This window comes from Ascaphus truei, chromosome 1 (assembly GCF_040206685.1).
Source record: "Ascaphus truei isolate aAscTru1 chromosome 1, aAscTru1.hap1, whole genome shotgun sequence".
NCBI classification, from domain to species: domain Eukaryota; kingdom Metazoa; phylum Chordata; class Amphibia; order Anura; family Ascaphidae; genus Ascaphus; species Ascaphus truei.
In genome coordinates this window covers 346,529,904-346,554,316 of record NC_134483.1, presented here as the reverse complement: position 1 = coordinate 346,554,316, position 24,413 = coordinate 346,529,904, and the positions used below count along the sequence as shown (strand labels likewise).

Below are 24,413 nucleotides of genomic sequence, written 5' to 3'. Positions count from 1 at the left end.
TGGGTGAGTGACAGGCCAATCAGCCTATCACAGAGAAGGAGGTTTGTGCATCCACCCTGGCTGTCTCTGGGTGAGTGACAGGCCAATCAGCCTATCACAGAGAAGGAGGTTTGTGCATCCACTCTGGCTGTCTGGGTGAGAGACAGGCCGTTCAGCCTATCGCAGAGGGATTTGAAGACATCCTTAGAGAAATATATATGTGCATGCCTGCATGCGTAAAAAGAAACAAGATGGGGCAACAGGAGTTAAAAGTATGATCTGCGTTAAAAGTAGCACAAATAACAATTCTCGCTCACATATAAGTAAGAGTGGTAATGACAATTGCATCTGGCATCTCCCGGAGTGATGATAGTCTAGCAGTTAGGCTGCACTTATAGTGCCGGCGACGCGACGTCTCTCGAAAACAAATGCATTGTTGCCGTCGTAAGCGCGGCGCAAATTTTTGAAGCTGGTCAAATTTGATTTTTCAGAGGCTGTCGCCACATATGACTTCCTCTGAACCAATCAAAGACCAGGTCGCTGTGACTTCGCCGGAAAGCGAATTACAAGTTTCGCTAGCGGCGACGGGTGACGTCACCGGTCCCGTCGCCGGCACCATAAGCTGGGCCTAAGGCTGCGGCCTGCGCTGCACGCGCGTCTGCAAGGCAGGCGGCGCGTGCAGCCGAGTCCCCCGTTCTGCAGAGAGCTGCAGGGGGAAAGACGGGGGGCGTGACGGTGGCGTAACCGTGACGTCCCCCGGCAGGTTCGCCCTCATTGGCTGAACCGCAACAGAATCTGGGAACTCTGCCTCATTTTTGACATGAGTCCATGTGTTCACACAATGCTACAGGTTCTCAGTGCGACCTCTACTCATTTTAATGCTGGACTGTCATAACTCGGAAGTGAGAATTGTTGTGTGTTACTTTTAATACAGATCATAAATTTAACCCCTCGTGACCCATCTTGTTTCTTTTTACATTTTTCGGTCTCTGCTTTTCGTGAGAAGATGTCATGTGGGAAAGGCAGATCGCCCACTCCAAGAGGTGCAGCAAAGAGGGATATTTTAATTGAGCAAACAGTTGAAATGGGAAGTAAATCCCAAGAAGGTGCTTCCAATGTCCAGGATAACGGTAGCAATATAGTTTTAGGAAACCAGGAACTTATGTATCCTTTATAGAGTGGTATGTGCAATAAATAGGCATAGAGCTCATAATACAGCCATAATATGGGACTCCAATAACAGGACAAAACCCCACTGCGGATGTGTGAAATGAATTCCCAATGAAGATAACCCACCCCACACCCACTAATAGGAGTAATGGTCATATGTCCCTAGGCTAGAGCAATAAATAGCCTAACTGCAAACAATACTATTTAAATGGAATATAAATAACTCACATTATTCTGAGTCCTGGTAGAAATGGCGTGACTCCGTCCCTAGAATCAATGTGTAAATCCAAAAAAGATGATGGAGCACTGCCTGTGGAATAAAAGGGCTGGAGGCTGATTGAAAAAAAAGTTTAAAATGCTTTATTGTAGATGCATAGTAGACATGGCTACAAAAATGGGTCCTCTAACGCGTTTCACGCCTTCGTGGCGCTTTGTCAAAGAGTGACCTGTGTTCTAAAAAAATGCTCTATAAATAGCGATTCAATGAGGAAGTGAATTTACGCCAAGACATCCCACCCGATCACGTGAACAACAGACCGGGTAGTAAACTACGGGAGCCCCAATGTGAAAAAACACCTCCCTGATCGGAATCGCCATTCAGAGAGTGACATACAGCAAGAAAATTATCAAAAGAGACTCACTAAGTGCCAGTTCCATCAGGAGATGATTTCACAGCAAAGTGACTCACCCGATCCCAAGGAGACTGATCGGGCAGTAAACTACGGAAGCCACAATGGGGGAAAAATACTCACTAATCAAGCTGGCAAACCCAGAAAGACAAAAATATATAACAAAACTGCAACAGAGATAAAAAAAACAATCATAACAAAAAATATGTATTGATGGATAAATGGGATATATATAAAAAAAAAAAAAATAATGAAAGCCTAATAAAATAAAAATATACTAAATAAAAAAAAATGAACTATATTAGTGCAAAGATATAATACTAAAACAAGAACACATGTTAACCCTATAGAGTGTGATAATAACATAACATATATATAAGTAAAATACTATATGTCTAAGTATAATTCCAAATTCATAACAAGTCTATAAAAAAATTATAAATATTGAATAAACTCATACAGTAAAGAAATAATCAAATAAATAAAAAAATAAAACATAATAAACCTATAATGAAATAATTAGTAATATATATGTTACACTGTGTAAATAAAATCACCTTATACTATAATCTCCGAAAAACGACAATATATGATATATAATAAAACAGATAGATATAAAATAAGTCCTGAAACTAATAATTGAGCAAAGACTGTTAAAATGATCAACTGTGCAGAAAAACACTGTGCGCGCGTGTGTGTGTGTGTGTGTGTGTGTGTGTATTTGTGTATGTGTGTGTATGTGTGTGTGTATATATATATATATATATATATATATATATATATATATACAGTGTTCGACAAACCTATACATTTGCTCGCCCCGGGCGAGTGGATTTAACCCCCTGGCGAGTAAATATTGGCCCAAGCAGCACACGTTTGGTACTAGGTGGCGAGTAGATTTTTTTGTGTGGCGAGTAGATTTTTTGGTGATTTGTCAACCACTGTATATATATAATAAATCACCCAAACCAGAGTCAGATGAAAGAAGACACTGCACTGCAGAATAAATGATTAAAGGGTATATACTGTATTATTTTGATGCATACATATACACACATACATACATTTTAAAGATATTTGGAGGACACAAAGCAAACTGGAACTGCTTTGCCTTTTAACCACTCAACCATTGTTCTAAAACCCCCTTTGTCCATTCCACATAAATACAATTGTGGCACTTACTCCCAATCTGGTAATACCAACAAAATTGAAGTACTGTGTGTGATTTAGAACAATAGATAACCTCAACCAAGAAAACCAAGTCAGATATTAAAGTCGTCGAGACTTTCTGAAAAATAAGCTAAACAAGGTGGGTCAAATAGATGACCATCTGCTGTTGGATTAGACGTCTTATTTTTTTTTTTTTTAATCATGTGACATATTAGAAACTCACCTCATACAGACACTGTGTACATCTGCACCTCTTGGTATTTTGGCAGGTAATTCGACGGAGTGGAGATGATGAGAAGCTGCTGTGCTTGGTGAGAGAACGGGCTGGTCACTCCTGTGAGACGGCAGTGATTGTGATTCTGATCCTGGTCTGGGAAGGCATTTCCCTGTGCTTGGCAGACGAGATGTACTCTGATCTCACAGAAACGCTACGGAAATATGGAGCTTTGACAAACCGACGATGTGCGCTAAACGAAGAGTAAGTTGATCAGAGCTGGGCCCTGTAAGGCAGCTTAAAGCAAACGTTGCTCAAACTCTGTGTTCTCAAAATAGCAAAGTATACTTCTTTCCTTCAGATTCTTAAATGCCATGTTACTTTATATATGTTTAGGAATAGTGATTAAATCTAGACACACACACCACATTGGAGCTTGTAATAGTAGTTTTAAGGTATGTATTAATTTGTGCTTAAATACAAATACTTAGAAGTTAGTAAAACTCCACAAGCTAAAAATATTGGTAACATTGCATCAATTGTAAGTACTTTTTCTCCTCAACACAAGTCTTTTTAGAAATAAGGATCGTTGTAAAAAAAATATATATGGGAAGACCCTGACTTTGGGAACTCTGATATAGGTTGAAATGTTTTCCACAGGTGTGTTCAGATAATCTCTAAATTATATACAGTACATATCTTTAACCATTTTGCTGCCAGAGCAGCAAATATATTAAGCATTGTACTCCCTATTCAAAATGTGGTTTCCCCCCAAATGACCTATTTTGAAAGTGATATTTTGATGCCCTTTAAAGCAGATTACCAACATCATGTTTATTTTTTCATATCTTCTTTGATATCATTCCAATTTTGTATCGAAAACATCAAAGCCTGTAATGGGGCATTCACTGCGGAAACCTCTGCTGTTTATTCCACCTTGATCCACCCCACCAGACATCAGGAAGCTGTTTCCCATGCAGAGTGCAAATGGCCTTATCAGTGAAGCGGTCTTGTTCTGAACTTCTCTGATAAGGTTCTTGGAAGTCTAACAATGTCACCAATTGAGAGGGGATCCGCATTCTTTAATATATGTATTGGCATCATTTACTATAAACATAATGCGTCATTTAAAAAACAGTGAATAGGGTAACTACAGAGGTGAAATCATGCAACCTATTGCCGCCGTATGACGGAGATATATTAGTTAAGTTATGGTGGGTAAAAAAAAGTGACAAAAACCCTCCACAGTAAAGTATATAGCAAATGAAAATATTACTGTATGCTCATGTACATGTCTTAGACAGGTCTGCAACCCCGTCTTTCACCATTATCACACAGCACTTCCACTGCAGCAAGGGGTTCTGGGAAGTGACATGCAAATGAGCACACAGCGCCACCTTTTGCTTGGGGGACCATGTCATGGTTTTGAAACAAAAGGTAGCTCATTTGCATGTCATTTCCCAGAATCCCTTGCTGCAGTGGAAGCACTGTATGCTGGGTGATAATGGTGAAAGGCAGGGTTGCAGACCTGTCCAAGACAGACCTGTCTAAGACATGGGATATGCAGGAGAACTGTCTTTAGCTTTATTTGCAGAGTAAACACCCTTTCTTGTTGTTAGCACATTTATTGACCTTGTACAGGCATACCCCGCATTAACGTACGCAATGGGACCGGAGCATGTATGTAAAGGGAAAATGTACTTAAAGTGAAGCACTACCTTTTTTCCACTTATTGATGCATGTACTGTACGGCAATCGTCATATACGTGCATAACCAGTGTTCGACAAACCTATACATTTGCTCGCCCCGGGCAAGTGGATTTAACCCCCGGGCGAGTAAATATTGGCCCAAGCAGCACACGTTTGGTACTAGGTGGCGAGTAGATTTTTGGTGATTTGTCAACCACTGTGCATAACTGATGTAAATAAGGCATCTGTAACAGGCTCTATAGTCTCCCCGCTTGTGCACAGCTTCGGTACAGGTAGGGAGCCGGTATTGCTGTTCAGGACGTGCTGACTGGCGCATGCGCGAGCTGCCGTTTGCCTATTGGGGGGATATGTCCTTACTCGCGAGTGTACTTAAAGTGAGTGTCCTTAAACCGGGGTATGCCTGTATTTCCTTGTTAAACCAATGTTGTACTTCATTTTATTTAAAGCTGACTGCAACATCAGTACTATATAATACATATCAATGATACAAGAGGAAGGATGAAAGGGATGATCTGAAGCAATGGGAGAAACATGCCGCCGTGTTCATACATTCCACTATTAGATCTAACCCTCTTTTTGGCATTTGCATTACTTAGTGATCATTACTGGCTAAAGTAAACTGTTAGAAATTCTGGTCATTATTGAAATTACTGCTCTCTGATTGGTAAAATTCTGGCCATTAATTAGGTAATAATCCCCTCAGAACAGGGCATTATTGGCCAGTAATGCAGCCCCCACTGCAGCCCCCCCTCTATACACACAAACACACTCTGCAGTCCCCCCTACACACTCTGCAGCCCCCCTCCTCTACACCCACAAAACACACTGCAGCCCTCCTCCACCCTCTACACTCAAAACACACACACACACACCAGCCCCCCTCTACACCCACAAACACACTGCAGCCCCCTGTAAACCCACAAAACTGCAGACACACACACCAAAACACACTCAGCAGCCCTCCACCCCCCTCTACACCCACTGATACACACACACACTGCAGCCCCCCTCTACACCCACAAACACACTGCAGCCCCCTGTAAACCCACAAAACTGCAGACACACACACCAAAACACACTCAGCAGCCCTCCACCACCCTCTACACCCACTGATACCCACACACACTGCAGCCCCCCTCCTCTACACCCACAAAACACACTGCAGACACACACACCAACAAAACAGACTGCTGCCCGTCTACATCCACCTAACACACACCAGCAGCCCCCACCCCCTCTACACCCACTACATCTTTATTTGATTACCACATGTATTACTACTGTGAAGCGTTACTGCTGCGGCACAGTTTATTCGAGCATTTGCCCGTTCTGTGCCGCAGCAGTAGCCTGGCGCGCGCCCGAGTGTGACGGGCGCACGCCGAAGCAGCGGAAGAGCGCCCTCCGATCGGGGCGCTCTCCCTACCGCTGCCGGGTCCGCCGGGTCCCCCGGAACCCCCTGCCGCTGTCCCGCGATCGCGGGACACCAGGGCTCCCTCGGGGAGCCCCTGGACACGCGTGCAGGGGGCGCACGCTCCCGATGAGACGCGCGGCACGCCGAGGGGCGGCCACTAGCAAGCCGGGAGATTTCCCGGCTTGCGGTACCGACCACACTTCAATAAAGTGTGTCGGTAGTGTATGTACATTAATGGTGCTATATAAATAAAGACATACAATACAATACATCCCCCTGTAAACCCACATACTGCAGACACACACAAAACACGCTGCATTCCTCCTCCACCCACAGAACACACTGCAGCCCCCCCCCTCTGCACCCACAAAACTCAAACTGCAGAGACACACACAAACCAACAAAACAGACTCTGCCACCTCTACATCCACAAAACACACCAGTAGCCCCCTCCCTACACCCACTGCAGCCCCCCTGTAAACAAACACACACCAACAAAACACTCTGCACCCCTCCTACACCCACAAAACACCCACTGAAGACACACACCAACAAGACTCTGCTGCCCCCTTTACACCCACAAAACACACAACAGAGACACAAACCTTTCCCCTCACTCTCCTGTGCGGAGCTCTCTGCAGGCAGGGTGGGGGAGGAGTCAGTGCCTTGCTGCTGCCTTCTGTCCAATCACCTCCCCTGTCTAAGAGCTAATCTCACTCTTTGTGAATGAGAACTGAAAGCTGATTGGCTGAAAAACTTGGCAGGGTGCCAAAAATTCCAGGCCATTACTGATTGGATAATGCCTGGAATTTTAACCCATCAGAGAGCAGAGGTTTCAATAATGCCCGGAATTTAACAGCTTTAGCCTATAATAGTTAATAATGCCTGGAATTTTGGCACCTTGCAGGGATTGTTTAATTTACCTTGCTGGATGAAGGAGAGAAACATTGTCCATGGTGTGAGAGGCGGATCCAAATCACCGGTGCAGGGGGCCAAAAATCCTCTGGCAGGGGCCAAAAATCTTCCCGAGGGGAGGGAGGGTGCCAAACATTTCGTAAAAAGTAGAAGAAAGATCTATATTTCAATAAGTAGAGTTTGAAAAAAAGTTCCACTATTAGAATAACTGGTACTGTCAGATATCAGGAGACACCCTGCAGCCGCCTGCACCAAACTTTCACAGGACAGTACCTCTCCCTGTCTTCTATTCTAAATATACAATAACATATGAAATACACTTACATGGGCACCAGTAAATTCCACGTTTATGATATTAAGGACTGGTACAACAACATCTCAAATAGCCTATCCACAGTCAGGAATCCAATGGCAGACACAGACTATCCTCATAAAACAGAGTCCTCCCCTTTCATCCACATTCATTCAGTCACTGATCAGACCTATCTATTCACATCCACTGAGCGTGACTCACTATGCACACTTGCAGAATCGCCGCACGTTGGGAATCAGTGCAGCCATTCTGCCTGGTAACTTCACACACAGTCTGGAGCAGCGATAGAGAACCTGTAGCCCTCTTTAAGACAGGGCGTGGATCGGGGGAGTCGGGTTTCAAAAAGAGAGTGAGGGGAGGATCTCCGAGAATTCCCAGAGGGAGAGGGAAAAGGTTGAGAATGAGAGTGGACCTCTAGTTTGTCATGCTCTGCTCTTTAGCATACTCTATATACACCCACAATTAATGTACACTTTGGCACACCGCCTATGAGTGAGCATCATTTTTGTCCCATAGCATTGAAATGGTTCACCGTCGCTGGTCTGGAGACATTGCTAACCTGCAAGATTGAGACCACTTCCATGAAAACTTCAAAAATGGTGTTTAAGGATATTTGCTCCCCTGTTTACTAATCACCATAAAAATACAGCTCAACCCCGTTATAACGCGATCCGCTACAACGCGAATCCGCTTATAACGCGATCCAAGCGTGGCTCCCAATTTTCATAATTACGAATACTTTACAACACGATTATTGGTATCTTAAATACTTTATTGCAGTAGTTCCCAAACTTTTTCGGTTCAAGGCTCCCCAAGGTGATCAGGATTTTTTCAAGGCTCCCCACGTAAAAAAGTTGTATATACATACCTAACAGTTGCAGTGCGCAGTTGGTGTCTCTCTCAGGCCTCGGACATGGTGAAAAGAAGAGCGCTGAGCAGCGCTGACGCTCATGCTCTTCTGCTCAAGCAGGAGCTTTTTTGTGTTCCTGAATGTGCGTCAGCGTGCGCGCTTGTGAGCCGGGTCGGGAGGCAGGGCTAGCGCGCCACGGCGCCGACGTCACGGACTGCCATTGGCTTTTGGCAGTCACGTGACGGGCGCTCCGCTTCCATCAGCAGCAATTCCAGATGCCTCTGCACGCCTGCGGAAGCGTGCAGAAGCGCCATCTAAAGCCACACTAACTAAAGATGATGGGGTAAGTGGCGTGGGTCAGCACGGTCTTTTTGACCATGGCCCTGGCCTCAGGCACACACTCTCTCAGACACACACTCTCTCACTCTCTCAGACACACACTCACTCTCTCAGACACACTCTCACACTCTCAGACACACTCTCACTCTCTCAGACACACTCTCTCAGACACACACTCAGACACACACTCTCTCACTCTCTCAGACACACACTCTCTCAGACACACACTCTCTCACTCTCTGACACACTCTCTCACTCTCTGACACACACTCTCCCAGACACACACTCATTCTCTCAGACACTCACTCTCTCAGACACACAATCTCAGACCTCATTCTCTCAGACACACTCTCAGATGCACTCTCACTCACTCTCAGACACACTCTCACTCACTCTCTGACACACTCACTCACTATCTCAGACACACTCTCACTCACTCTCAGACACTCTCACTCACTCTCTCAGACACTCTCAGACACTCTCATTCACTCTCTCGTACACTCACTCTCTCACTCTCTCTCAGACACACTCTCTCTCTCTCTCTCTCTCAGACACACTCTCTCTCAGACATTCTCTCTCAGACACTCTCAGACACACTCTCTCTCTCAGACACTCTCTCTCTCAGACACTCTCTCTCTCAGACACACACTCTCTCACTCTCTCTCACACATACTCTCTCTCACTCTCTCAGACACACACTCACTATCTCACTCTCTGACACACTTTCACTCACTCTCTCACTCTCTGACACACACACTCTCTCAGACACACTCTCTCTCACTCTCTCTCACTCTCTCAGACACACTCTCTCCCACACTCTCAGACACACACTCTCCCACACTCCCAGACTCTCACTGATACAAACACACACACAGTCACTGATACACACACACACACACACAGTCACTGATACACACATACACAGTCACTGATACACACACACAGTGGAGAGCAGTGGAGAGCACAGGCAGCGACGGATGTGAGTGACTGGGGGGGAGGGAGGAAAGGCAGGAGATCCGTGCAGGCGGCTCCCCCTGCACACAGTCACTGATAAACACACACACACACACAGATACACACACACAAAGATATACACACACACACAAAGATACACACGCAGAGGAGAGCAGAGGCAACGACGGATGTGAGTGACTGGGGGGGAGGGGGGAGGAAAGGCAGGCAGCTCCCCGCCTCCCCCTGCACCCACCGTCAGGCCAGGAAAATGTACAACTTCTCCCCCAGCACCCCTGCTACCTCCTCCTATCACCCAGGGTAGAAGGGGACGGGACACCGTGCAGCCACTAGCAGACAGAGGAGCCAGGAGCGGGAAGGCAGACACACACACTCACCGTGTGCTCTGCACAAAGCAGAAGCCCCGCCCCCGGCTTCCTCTGACCTGCAGCCAATCCTCTGTGGCCCGGCCGGAATTAAGGAGGGATGGTGGGGAGGGATAATCAGAGGGATGGTGGGGAGGGATAATCGTGGCGCCCCTAGGCAAGCCGCGGCGCACAGATTGGGAACCACTGCTTTATTGTACAATGCATACAATTGTACATTATTTCTAACGTGATCCGCTTATAACGCGATGTGATTCTTTGGAACCCAAGCACAGCGTTATAAGGGGGTTGAGCTGTAGTTTCCTTTTACTATTGAGAAGTTCTATTGTTTTATCTTTAGCGACCCCCCCCTTTTTACATAATGTAGTTGCATTCTGAAGTTGCTGAAAATGTGCTTGGGATGTTAAAATAGCCGCCGCCGTTCACACTCATTAAGACAACAGAGGTTGCAGTGGCAATACAGTAGCGGCAGCTTTTATTTGAACACTTCCCGCACGGCAGGATGCGTGCGGGAAGCGTGGAGACGCGGTTTGTTGCGGCGCACTGTGACGTCACAGTCACGTGCGCGCCCGGCTTCCCCGACACCCCTGGAGTTTAAAGTGAGGTAAGCGGGAGTGCGGGGAAGCAGAGGGGCAGAGCAGGAGCCGGGGTCGGGAAGGGGGGATAAAATGCGCGCGAAGTGGAGGGGGGGTGCGTGTAGGAAACGCGGCGGCGCACGGTCTTGACTGGCGGTAGCCGGAGTAGATCCCGGCATGCCGCCGGCATTAGTTCAAATAAAAGCTGCCGCTACTGTAGCTCTAAAGAGGATGCAAGTAATATAATAAGCCAGGGAAAACTCAGCAATACTCTGTAAAGGCAGTCCTCGGTTATCCGACACCATGCGTTGCTCAAAATGGCGTTGGATAGCGAAACGTCTTAAAGCGAAACACGTTTTCCCATAGGAACACTGTTTAAATGAAAGGTTCCGTTCCTGAAGGCATTTTTAACACTAAAATACACCAAATATTTTATGCAGGCAATAAGATACGCAGCACACACAAAAATTGTATAGTGTATATACTGTATTATATATATAATATAACATAAAATATAATAATATATTATATAGTATAATATTATATAATATATATAATATACACATAAACAACGTTGCAAAGCGTCGTAAGAGCGTTGGATAAGCCGTTTTGGCGTTGTAAAAATGAACATAGGTACGCATGGCACAGCGTTGGATAAGCCATTCGCTGTAAAGCGACGCGTTGTAAAACGAGGACTGCCTGTATAAAGAAACAATGAGAAGTAAGCAATTTGTGCTGTTACTTCATTTCTGTTTCCTGGGGGATCGTTGCTGTGTTACTCCGTCAGGAACTGCATAGGTAACAATGCTTTTTAAATGGCACGTTGACTGTAGGTTCTGTGATGGGTTTGGCACATTCTGAACTTCTTAGTGATGCTTTCATGTGGAAAGATATGACACAACATAACCAGAATATACTGTTGTCTTCTCAGGCGCACCTGTGCATGCCAGGGGCTGGACCCCGAAACCTGTGGTGCCTCCTTTTCCTTTGGGTGCTCATGGAGTATGTATTACAACGGGTGCAAGTTCGCTAGAAGCAAGATCCCAAGAAAATTTAAGCTACTTTGTGATGATCCAAAAGAGGTTGGTGCACCTTGGATTGACTAAGAGATAACACTTAGCAATGCTTTCGTTTTTTTTTAAGGAATTGGCTTTTGACTGCCGGATTTTAACCCCTTTGCTTTGCTAGGCGTTGCTGGCCCCTCTGGTGGTAAAGGGGCTAAGGAGGTCTGTGCTGTATTCCCTACCCTGGGAAAGGCTTGGAAGTTTAAAAATAAAAACAGGGAGATGCCTTTTGTAGGTTTATTCTCGGGGAATACGTAAAAACTATGTGCCTTTATACGCAAAATCAGAAAAGTACGTTTTCTCTAATTATCATTTTTTTGTGTTGATCGAAACAGCTGCAAATACTGTTGTGATAATCTTATTTTTAGGGTGGGATTGACTATTTGTATTTGATCCTTTTCTTTCCCATTTGGTAATTTCACATGGCAAGGCGTATTTTATCCTTTATACAAAGTGGCTATCGCAGAAGTATAGGGGGCCCAGTCCAAATCACAAAGTAACTATGTCACCTTTGCCCTTCGGAAAACAAATGCCCATATTTGAATTCTGAAACATAGCCCCATCAATGACACGTGTGAGGCTGGCAGCAAACCAAGTTCTAGCACTAACATGATCCTGCCTGAAAAACTGGAGCAAAAATAGCACCAGACTTTATCAAAGGGGAAAACCAGTGGATAGTTTTTTTGTTTAATAAATCAGGTTCTATTTTATTCCCCATTTTTGTGCCAGGAAGACTTTAATAAATAGCCCCCCCAGCATACCTATTCATTTCAGTAATGAAGGTGTATGTATCCAGATATATGTGCATACACATAGGCATCAAAAACGTTCATTCTAGGGCTCTCCTTTTAATTGTGGTTCACAAATAAAATAGACATAATGATTGGGCGCTAATTCCCCATCAAACCCTCTTTAACTTGTCTGCAAGACAGACTGCTTCTGAAGACTGTTAATCAGTGTCACCTGAAGCAGTAGGTGCTATCTTATCCTATGTATGGTCATTAGCCCCATTATTCCTTCTCCTTTTGTGATGTTTGATGACAATTAGACCTGCTAGTTCCCTGCAGTGGGTAATCTGAATATTTCAGAATATTATAGCCTTGGCATAGCATCTTGTTATGTCTGCTGTGCTGCTATCATCCACTATCGTAGTGACAGGCCTCAGGAAGAACGGCTCAGTGTTTTAGCACAACTAATTGGTGTAACCGAACTGACTGATGTCATTGTTAGTTGGATGAACTATTCTCACTATGGTCTAAATTCACTAAAGTTTGTGAAATCGACCATAATATTCTGCATTACATAAAGATTTTTAAAAAAATCTGCATTGACTAATAATTATATATGCTAGCCATGCATAATGCTCATTTGCATATGGCTTTGTGGCGGTAATGCAGGAAAAGGGCTATAGTTGTACAATACATGGGCACCATAGAGTTATGTACAGGAAATCGTTATATTATCCTATTGCAGACTCATTAACCAATGACTGGAAGGTATCAAAGGGGCTAAAATAATTGTCTTGGTCAATAAATTGACCATGACTTCCAATACATCGCAAGGAAAACCGTCAGGCATCAAAGTGGTTGAAGCATCACATAAACACCCTAACTACCTTCTCCTTGCATACCAAAGAATCTTGGCAATTCCTTACTAATTCTTATGGCTAAGGCTGAGTCCATGCTCCCTGCTTGCTCGCTGAGGCGCGCTGAGGCTCAGGGAAAGCGGGTGCTTTCCCTGGCCTTGCGGTTGCTTACCGCACGCGCCGTCAGGGGGCGGGCGCGTCACTGGCCGGGGGCGGGCCAGTGACGTCACGGAGCTGGTTCGCCCTCATTGGGCGAACCGCTCACGTGACCGGCCTGTCGTGCCGGCAAGCGGGGGAATTTTAAATTCCCCTAAGACCTGCGCTTCCGCAAGCGCACGGAAGCGCAGGTGAGCCCCTACTAAAGCCGCTCTAATTGCGGCTGTAGGGGCTCAGTGCTGAGCGGGAGCGCGCGTCAGCACGCTTCCGCCAGAAAGCAGTAAACATGGCCAAGGCCTAAGAAGGGGTTACCCCTCCTCCCACTGGGAGGCGGAAAACCTGCCCATCATCCACCCCCACTAGCTTGACCCACCCCCCCTACTCCCACCATCTAGGTAACCTACAGCCCTGTTAGCCAAAGATGACTGAAAACAGCTGTTGGTCGTTATACAGGCCTAAATCTATATATAATAAAATTGAAATTTGTGAGGTTGGTGCTAGATGCGGTCCTCAGCCTTTGGCCAATCAGATTGGTGGCTCTATGACGTCACCCAACTGCCACTCTCTTTTCTTCACCCGCAGCTCACCTTCCCCCTCGGTCTCACCCAACTGACACACACACTGTCCTCTTCACCCAGCTCACCTCCCCGCCGGCTCCCCCCCCATCACCCTCCCAGCTGACCTCCCCGCCGGCTCCCCCCAGGGAATCCACCAGGCTCACCCGAGCCCCGGCCATCAGCAGCATCCCCATCCGCCCCATCACACTCACCCTCATGTGCCACCCTGCACCGGCTCCCGGACAGAGGGGGAAGCGCGGCGCGGCCCTCCTACCCCAGCTGCCAACTCCAGGCTCCTCCCCCCTCGCTCCCAATGAGGAACGGAGGGGAAGCGCGGCCCTCCTAAACCAGCCGGCAACTCCACGCTCCTCCCCCCTCACTCCCAAAGAGGAACAGAGGGGAAGCGCGGCGCGGCCCTCCTAAACCAGCCGCCAACTCCACGCTCCTCCCCCCTCACTCCCAAAGAGGAACAGAGGGGAAGCGCGGTGCGGCCCTCCTGCCCCAGCCTGCCACTCTTACCCCCCGCCAACTTCCCGAGCCCACCTCCTACCCCAGGCAGATGCCACGGAGATATCAGGGCAAGGAGGGGAACCGTCTGCCGCCAGGAACCACCACCCACCCGGTCAAGGTAAGTCTCCCACCCAGTCAGTCACCCAGTCAGTCAGTCACACACTCAGTCAAAGTCACACACTCAGTCACCAACCCACTCAGTCAAAGTCACCCACTCACTCACCTACCAAGTCACGGTTCCACCCAGTCACCCACCCACCCAGTCACCCACTCAGTCACCAACCCACCCACTCAGTCACCCACCCACTCAGTCACCCACTCAGTCACCAACCCACCCACTCAGTCACCCATGCAGTCACCAACCAACCAACCAACCCACCCACTCAGTCACCCACCGACCCAAACACCCAGTCACCCACCCAAACACCCAGTCACCCACCCAAACACCCAGTCACCAACACACTCGGTCACCAACCCACCCACTCAGTCACCCACCCACCCACTCAGTCACCCACCCACCAAACCATCCACCCACTAAACCACCCACCCACTCAAGTCACCAACCCACCCAGTCAGTCACCAACCCAAGTCACCAAACTCAGTCTACAACCCAGTCACCAAACTCAGTCACCAAAAAACTCAGTCACCAAATCACCAAACTCAGTCACCAAAAGTCACCAAACTCAGTCACCCACCCACCCACTCACCCACCCACTCACCAACCCACCCAGTCACCAACCCACCCACCCAGTCACCAACCCACCAACCCACCCAGCCACTCAGTCACCGACCCACCCACCCACTCAGTCACCGACTCACCCACCCACCAACCCACTCAGTCACCGACTCACTCACCCAGTCACCGACTCACCCACCCAGTCACCGACTCACCCACCCCGTCACCGACTCACCCACCCCGTCACCGACTCACCCACCCCGTCACCGACTCACCCACCCCGTCACCGACTCACCCACCCCGTTACCGACTCACCCACCCAGTTACCGACTCACCCACCCAGTCACCAAACTCACCCGCCCACCCAGTCACCGACACATCCAACCCACCCACCCACTCAGTCACCGACACACTCAACCCACCCACCCACTCAGTCACCGACACACCCAACCCACCCACTCACTCAGTCACCGACACAAAAAACCCACCCACCACTCAGTCACTGACACACCCAACTGACACACCCACTCAGTCACCGACACACCCATGCAAGTCAGTCACCCAGTCAGTCACGCACCCACCCAGTCAGTCACGCACCCACCCAGTAAGTCACCCACCCAGTCAGTCAGTCAGTCACTGCTGACACACACACACTGACTGACCGACACACACACTGACTGACTGACCAACACACACTGACTGAACGACACACACACACTGACACACACACACACACTGACTGACACACACACACACACGCTGACTGACACACACACACACTGACTGACACACACACACACACTGACTGAATACACAGGGGGAATCACAGTTGGCAACAGGGGGGGGGGTAAATCAGAGATGTGAACTGGGGGGGGGGACCAGAGCTGTGAACAGGGGGGGTAACGGAGCTGTGAAGGGGGGGGGGGCGTATTGCTTGGAACGAGGGAGAAAGAGAGGGGGGAGACAGTGGAAGGGAGAGAGGGGGAGCCAGAACATTTGATCCCGGGCAGCGCCGGGTATATCAGCTAGTAAAATATAAAACTAAAGAACCTTAGTCAAACCCACATTTCTATATACATCAAGAGGTTATTAATCCCTAGAGTGCCAGTGAAGCATTTTAAGACCTCTCGAGGAGGAGGAAGCTCACTCAAGGGTTGATGGAAAAAGACCACCTAACCCATTCATGTGCTCGTTTACAGGCTTCATGCTCAGTGACCCTCTGGAAATAATCCAGTATTGAAATCCAGTGGGTCAATGCCCAACGGATTAAAAAAGCCTGATGCCTGCAATATGGCTAATCCAGGGCCTCGTAGCCTACAGCATTCAAAGACATCCAAAGCTATCCAAGTCCCTCGACAATCCATCCTCAACATTGATTGAAGCCCATGGTTCTCTCCTGCTTGTAGAATAATCCTAAAAGAAAATAGTTGAAATCTTTAAAATGTTTCTTCTTTATCTTCTTTCTTCATATAGCACGCCCTTGCTCCCACATCCTCTCCACTGCCAACTGAAGTGTTATGTAGTGTGGGGGGGGGGGGGTGGGGTGCGCCGCCTATATATATTGGTTGTCACACAACTTGTTTTTGTGGTTCACGTTGTAAATCAATCAGACTCGTTGATTTGCCAGGCGTTAACCGCTCTTATCGATGGTGGGACTTTTTTCCATGTCAAAGTCTTACGTCATTGGTAAGAGCAGGTAACACTAGGTATATCAACCAATCTGATTGGTTGATTTCCCACTTGACTCTCAAAAATGTTATGTGACAACAACAAGCCCTTTATAAGGGCCATGCCCTTGCAGAACACCTCAGTCAACAACAAAGAGTGGACACGGGAGGGTGTCCTATATGAAGAAAGAAGGTTAAGAAGAAAAGTTATCAAGATTTCAACAATTTCCATTGAGGATTATTCTAGCAAGAGAGGATCATGGGTTTCAATCCACATTGAGACTTGGTGGTCGAGGTACTCTGTGGATTAGCGGCCTTTGAGGTACAGGGTTTTTTGTTTTGGTTTTCCTACATGTATTATTTTTAATGGTTGGCCATCAGCCCACAGAATTAGCAAATTTGAGTAGTTCTAGGGGGTCATTAAAGTAATAAGTACGTGTAATTAGCCATTAATTGCTCATTTGCATTATCACTTGCATAGGCTGTGTTACAGCAAGCGCTCTCATATCACCAAGGTTAATATCGCTCCTTTGATGCTAGTAATATGGCTTTAATGAATAGGTCAATAAAGAAAATTGGCACTAAACACAGGTAGATATCAAGCCAATTTTTTCCCAACATCGACCTTGAATGAATGTAGGCCTTTAACCTCTGTCTTTCTCCTTACTTCCTCATATAAATAAGTTCCTGTTGTGTTTGAAGATGTCTTCCAGCTTCTCATTTCTTCTTTGGAAGAAAAGAATGGACAAGCACAACCACAAATTAGTATAAGAATATTTAAAATAGATAGTCGCACACAATACTCACATAAAAGATGTACTATTCAATCACACCAATAGACGCGGTGCAGAGAGAACCATTTGTGGCGCGGTCAATGCTGCCCCTCCATTGGATGGAAAAAGTTTTTTTGGACTGGGGGGTCTTAGAAATATCTGGGTCCCGTTTCACAGCCGGCAAGCAGGCCACCCCTGGCGCCCACGTGTACATCTTGCTTTTCCGCTAGCTTCCGCTTTAGCACCCATCGGATGTCTCTCTAACGTCACCACGTTCTTAGGACCACTTCCTCCAATTAACCCTACGCGTTTTAATAGTGATAGCTTCGTCATCGGTTGGTGGCTGTGTCCCCTCTCCTCTCCTATATACCCTCTTACAATACGATTCCAAATAATACAATCATATATATTAGATATAAACACACATGTAATATCCTAAGGACAAATTATAATGCCCTACTACTAATTATGTGAAAAAGCTCCATAGATATATAAATATATACTCATCTATCATATAGTTGTATGTGCAATAATAACATTGCATATTCTGAATTAATTAATATCAATAACTATTTAAGAAATGGAGGATATTATAATCTATAGAGATAAAAATCAAATGAACCTATATCTATTCAAAATTATTTAAACACTATATTAAATATGTGCAATATAAATACATTCATATACTGTAATACTAATCTTCAACTATGTACTTTCATTAATAAAATTAAGAGTTAGATTCAATACATTTCAAAATGTATAATCAATACTAGATTATTTCTATTTTTTTAAAGGGGGATTCTACAAGGGAGAGAATTTAAAAAATCCTATTATCTCATTTTCGTCTTGAGTTCATCCTTATATTACATGTATCTTTATTTAACCAATTATTAACATAGTAAAAACAATATTCAATAACAAAATTAGTACACAATTATAAAAAGTGGGACAATATAGTTTTTTAGGGCCATAAAGTACTTTAGTGTTCAATAACAACATTGAACCTGGAGTACCTCAAGAATCGTTACTGGGACTCTTGCTTTTTAACTTGTTTATTAATGACCTTGAGGTTGGCACCGAGAGCAAAGTCTCCATCTTTGCTGATGATGCTAAATTGTGTACGGTAGTAGAGACTGGAAACTTGGGCAGGTAAATTGCAGATGAGGTTTAATACAGATAAATATAATTCTATGCATTTGGGAAGCAAGAATAAACAGGCAATTTCCAAATTAAATGGTGATAAATTAGGACAATCCTTGATGAAAAGGATTTAGGAGTGCTTGTGGACAGCAGGTTTAAAAATAGTGCCCAAAGTCATGCAGTAGCTGCAAAGGCAAACAAGATCTTATCTTGCATTAAACGGGGAATGGATGTAAGGGAAGTAAGCATAATTATGCCCCTCTATAGAGCATTACTAAGACCACACCTTGCATATAGCATACCGTTTTGGGTACCACTCCATAGAAAAGACATTATAGACCTAGAAAAAGTGCACAGAAGAGCAGCCAAATTAATAAAGGGAATGGATAATCTGATTTATGAGGAGAGGCTAGCTAAATTAGATTTGTTTACATTAGAAAAGAGGCGTCTAAGGGGGGATATGATAACTATATACAAATATATTCATGGACAATACAAGGAGCTTTCAAAATAACTATTCATCCTAAGGGTAGTGCAAACGACACGGGGTCATCCCTTAAGGCAGGGGAGCGTAATCTTTTTGTCCTGCGCCCCCCTGCCGGCTGTCCCCCTCTCCTTGCGCCCCTTACCTTGGTTCTGGGCATTATGACGTCACATGACCCCGCGGCGACGCGTCACTAGAAGACCTCTGAACCAAGCTAAGTGAAGTTTACAGAGGCCTTCGCTGCGTCCCCTGCATTTAATTTCAGTGCCTTCGGGAAGCCCGTGGGCCTCTTTAAACCCCACACCCCCCGCAGATGATCTTGCGCCCTCCAGTTTGTGCAATCCTGCCTTAAGGTTGGAGGAAAGGAGATTCCACCAGCAACAAAGGAAAGGGTTATTTACAGTAAGGGAAGTTAAAATGTGGCATTCATTACCCATGGAGACTGTGATGGCTGATACAATAGATATCTTCAAAAGAAGGTTGGACATCTTTTTAGATAGGAAAGGTATACTGGGATATACCAAATAAGTATACATGGGAAGAATGTTGATCCAGGAGGTAATCTGATTGCCAGTATTTGGTGTCAGGAAGAAATTTATTTTTCCCCTTAATGGGGTTTTTTGTTTGCCTTCCTCTGGATCATAATAAGTAAGTAGGATAAAAGATAAAGTATCTGTTGTCTAAATTTAGCATAGGTTGAACTTGATGGACCAACAGTATGTCTTTTTTCAACCTCATCTACTATGTAACTATGTAAATAACCAATACAAAGCCACAATATCCTTGCTTCAATACATCAACTATGACTTTGGTTGAATCTTTCTTTTATATGGAGAGACAAAATTGTATATAAGGTACTAGGGGATTCCCAGTCCTTAAAGTAGTGGTCCAGGTCGTTTGGCCATGGCTATTAGTTCTTGGCCATGGCTATAGTTCTAGCGGCAAAGTGTCGGTGGCAACCAAATTGCCACCGACACTTTGCCGCTAGAACTACTCGCCGCAGGTTCACCTTGCCGCCATTTTTAAATATCCTCGGATCTCCTGCGCCGCTGGGTGTCCTGGCTGCTGGCGGCCATGCTGAGTGTCCTGGTGGCGGCACTCACAAATGCAGTTGGAGTGGCGTTAGGTGCCCTGCGGCTGGGTAGATCCAGGGACATTTAAAGATGGCAGATGGCAGCGAGGTGACTGGTGGTAAAGGTGACCTGCAGTGAGTAGTCCTGGTGGCGGAGTGCCGGTGGTGATTAGGTCATGGCCAAAGGTCCCATTCTGTTAAAGTAGTGAAGTTTTGCTCAGGCGGTCTAGGACATTTTTGCCGCGACCAAATCTGACCTTGCTGCCGGGACATCTCTCCGCCGGCCACTTCACTGTTAAAGTAAGCCCCTTACCCTAAATACCCCTAATTTTAACCCCTTACCCTAAAACCCTTTGCTCAAAGCCCTTACCCTAAAAACCTTAACCCCCAACCCTGATGCCCTACCCTTAAAACCTTAACCCCCATCCTTAATTCACTACCCTATCTGCTAAAAACCCTTAACTTACCTTACTGGCAAAGCGGCCAGCGGATAAGTGTCCAGCGTCGTATGGTCCATTGGTGGCCAAACGCCTGCAGAGACTTGGTTACGGCAAGATGGCCCTTACCAAATGTCCCAATCCGTAGCTCCCCTGTTCAATATACTGAAAATGAATAGGAGTCAAATCTGATGGGGATTGCTGCTTTCTGTGAGGGCTTGTTGGTATTTTACCGATACCGACAGTCCTCTGTTATCCAACGGAATCCGTTCTGGAAGTAGCGTTGGATAGTGAAAACGTTGTAAAGTGAATCCCATGTTAATCAGTGGCGGTGAGCGTTAGATAACGCATTCAGGCGTTGGATAACGCATTCCGGCGTCAAAAAATGGCCCTTAGGGTTGCATTGTAAAGCGTTGGATATACCATTCGCTGTAAAGTGAAACGTTGGATAACGAGGATTATCTGTATTGTTTTAAACACTCTTGAGATGTTAATACAAAGAGGTGGGTGTATCATGCACTGCTGTTTGAAGCCAGTACTCCAGAGATTAGGCAAAAATCTTTTTGGGGAGAAGAGAGAAATATTTCTCAATATATACTTTTTTTTCCTACCAACTCACAAAGGAAGAAAAGTTGGAAGCCAGTCTACAGCACTTGTCAACACTGATGGGCCCAATCTACAAGAAACTCGCACCTGATGCCTATAATAATCAGGTAGGGTGTGGATGTGGATACAACAAAGTGATCGGATTGTGTGACTTATGAAACATCCCCGGCTTTGCAAACCGTTTCAGAATTTTTCAGCAAAACTAATTCTACCAAAGAAAAAAATACCAAAAGCCGCTACAATTATGTACTAAAATAAGCTTTATACATTAGAAGGTGTAAATCTTACATTTTAGGTCCATGCGTGTTTGTGTGTGTGCATTTACTTTCTTAATTTATATATGTATATATCTTTTTTGTTGTTTAATGTGTTTTGAACACACACTGCGTGCTCATTTGCATGTCATTACCCAGAATCCCCGGCAGCAATGGAAACATTGTATGCTAAGAGATCATCGAGAGACTGGGTTGCAGACTTGTCTGAGGCATGCAAATGTATAAACAAGTGGTATTTTTATTTACTGTACGGTGGAGGATGTTTGTTACTTTTTTTTACTCACAATAACTTGTTTATATATTTAATATATTTGTTTTACATACAAATATCATATATATTTTATTATAATTTTTTCTACGTTAATAAAAAGATTCAGTGCTGAGCTATCCAAAGCATTTCAATGAAGGGCTTCCCTATCTCCATATATTCTACATGATTAAACTTGTCAGCTATACTACTCTGTAACAATCATGTATTGTTATAATAACCAACATGTTAGTAGGTTGGTTGTCTGTTCTAGTGAGGCTAAATATGAGAAATAGGGGGTTATTCATTAAGTTGTGATAGTGCCAGCCGATGCACTGTAGCACAGAAATGCCCTTTGTAGTCAATAGGAGTTTCTGAGCAACAGCAGCCCGACTGGCACTATCACTCAGATTAATAAATGACCCCCATAAAATGAGTATATTTATCAAAACGTGCACCTAGCACAATATACATGGTTTCTTTCTCTGTCTGTTATCATCTTTGTCCATGTAGTAACAAAACAGGGAAAAGGAGAGTAGGTGGTATACTAACAAGTAGCTCAGTGGTTCCCAATCTGTGCGCCGCGGCGCCCTGGTGCGCCGTGGCTTGCCTAGAGGGGCGCCGCGATTATCCTCCCCACCATTACTCCGATTATCCCTCCCCACCATCACTGCTTCATGCCGGCCGGGCCGCAGGGGATTGGCTGCAGGTCAGACAGAGGAAGCCGGGGGCGGGGCTTCCGCTTTGTGCAGAGCACACGGTGAGTGTGTGTGTCTGCCTTCCCGCTCCTGGCTTCTGTGGCTGCGCGGTGTCCCGTCCCCTTCTGCCCCGGGTGGTGGGGGAGGAGGGGGAGATTTGTACATTTGCCTGTCCAGTGACAGTGTGCAGGGAGCTGCCTGCACGGATTTCCTGCCTTTCCTCTCCCTCCCTCCCTGATAGAGTGTGTCTGAGAGAGTGAGAGACAGTGTGTCTGAAAGAGTGAGAGAGAGTGTGTCTGAGAGAGTGAGAGAGAGTGTGTCTGAGAGAGTGAGAGAGAGTGTGCCTGAGAGAGTGAGAGAGTGTGTCTGAGAGAGTGAGAGTGAGTGTGTCTGTCTGAGAGAGTGAGAGTCTGAGAGATTGAGAGAGTGTCTGAGAGATTGAGAGAGTGTCTGAGAGATTGAGAGTGTCTGAGAGATTGAGAGTGTCTGAGAGATTGAGAGAGTGTCTGAGAGAGTCAGAGTGTCTGAGAGAGTGAGAGTGTCTGAGAGAGTGAGAGTGTCTGAGAGAGTGAGAGTGTCTGAGAGAGTGAGAGTGTCTGAGAGAGTGAGAGTGTCTGAGAGAGGGAGAGTGTCTGAGAGAGGGAGAGTGTCTGAGAGAGGGAGAGTGTCTGAGAGAGGGAGAGTGTCTGAGAGAGGGAGAGTGTCTGAGAGAGCGAGAGTGTCTGAGAGGGAGAGAGTGTGTGTCAGAAAGTGTGAGAGTGTGTGTCAGAGAGTGTGAGAGTGTGTGTCAGAGAGTGTGAGAGTGTCTGCGAGTGAGAGACTGTCTGAGAGAGTGTGTGTGTGTGTGTGTGTGTGTGTGTGTGAGTGTGTGTGTGTGTGAGAGAGAGAGAGAGAGAGAGAGTGTGTGAGAGAGAGAGAGTGTGTTAGGTATGTATATACACCTTTGTTTTTACTTTGGGCGCCGCGGAAAAATCCTGATCGCCTTGGGGAGCCTTGAACCCAAAAAGTTTGGGAACCACTGAAGTAGCTGATATGTTACAAGCTATCCAACCTTTCAGGGTCGTTCCAATGTGAGAGATCTGTAATCGTTACATTTGGTGCGGGGCAGTTAGACACATGCTGTATCTTTACCCCTTCACAGGCCTGAAAAAAATGTATTGATGCAAAGAGTAGGAACGTCAAAATAATAATAACAATATCTTCATTAATTAAGACCTCGTTATCTCCTCCCATTGCTCTGCATCAATACTCCGTGGATTGCTCACTGACACGTGCATGGGAAAAAAGGGGCAAAGTGCCTTGATAACAGATTTGTGTCAAAATGGTTTTCTAAACTTCAATTTTATTGCAAATCCACCATTTCTGGAACATGTTGCATATTAAGAGTGAGATTTCCTCTTCTTTCATTGTGCAGGTGGAGCATGAGCACCGAGCTCCAGACTGCCGTCTTGGTGTGAAAGAAGGTCGCCCTTTCTCAGGGGTCACTGCCTGCTTAGATTTCTGCGCTCATGCCCACAGGGATCTACACAACATGCAAAATGGCAGCACACTGGTCAGTATGTGTGGCCCTTTCTCTTTGTGTTTTCCTTTACTAATAATAAAGTTTTATTGTGTGTTGCTGGCAGCACTGTTCACTATTGTGGCCAAGGATGCAGCTGTAGTAGAGAAACACATAGGGACATGACTTCATTGTCCCCTCTACAGCCACAGTGGGGCATTCACTATTAAAGCAGCCGTGACAGTGAGCCTTGAACCAGCGGTTCGAAAGCAAGGAGGGTGGCAAGAAAAGGGTTGTGCCCAGCTACACAATATGAACAATGTGGAACCCTGGGCAGTGTACACAGAGATGTACAA

The 24,413-nt window shown here is 45.9% G+C and overlaps 1 protein-coding gene across 3 annotated transcripts in view; it reads left to right on the top strand.

Annotated features, from left to right (window-relative positions):
• Positions 1-24,413, top strand: part of TET2 (tet methylcytosine dioxygenase 2) — a 188,574-nt gene that overhangs the window by 146,076 nt on the left and 18,085 nt on the right. For all 3 annotated transcript variants that reach the window (XM_075608838.1, XM_075608846.1, XM_075608854.1), the window contains 4 exons: positions 3,218-3,426; positions 11,544-11,694; positions 21,357-21,446; positions 23,974-24,111. In XM_075608838.1, the coding sequence (XP_075464953.1) occupies positions 3,218-3,426; positions 11,544-11,694; positions 21,357-21,446; positions 23,974-24,111 (588 nt within the window). The remainder of the gene's footprint in view (positions 1-3,217; positions 3,427-11,543; positions 11,695-21,356; positions 21,447-23,973; positions 24,112-24,413) is intronic.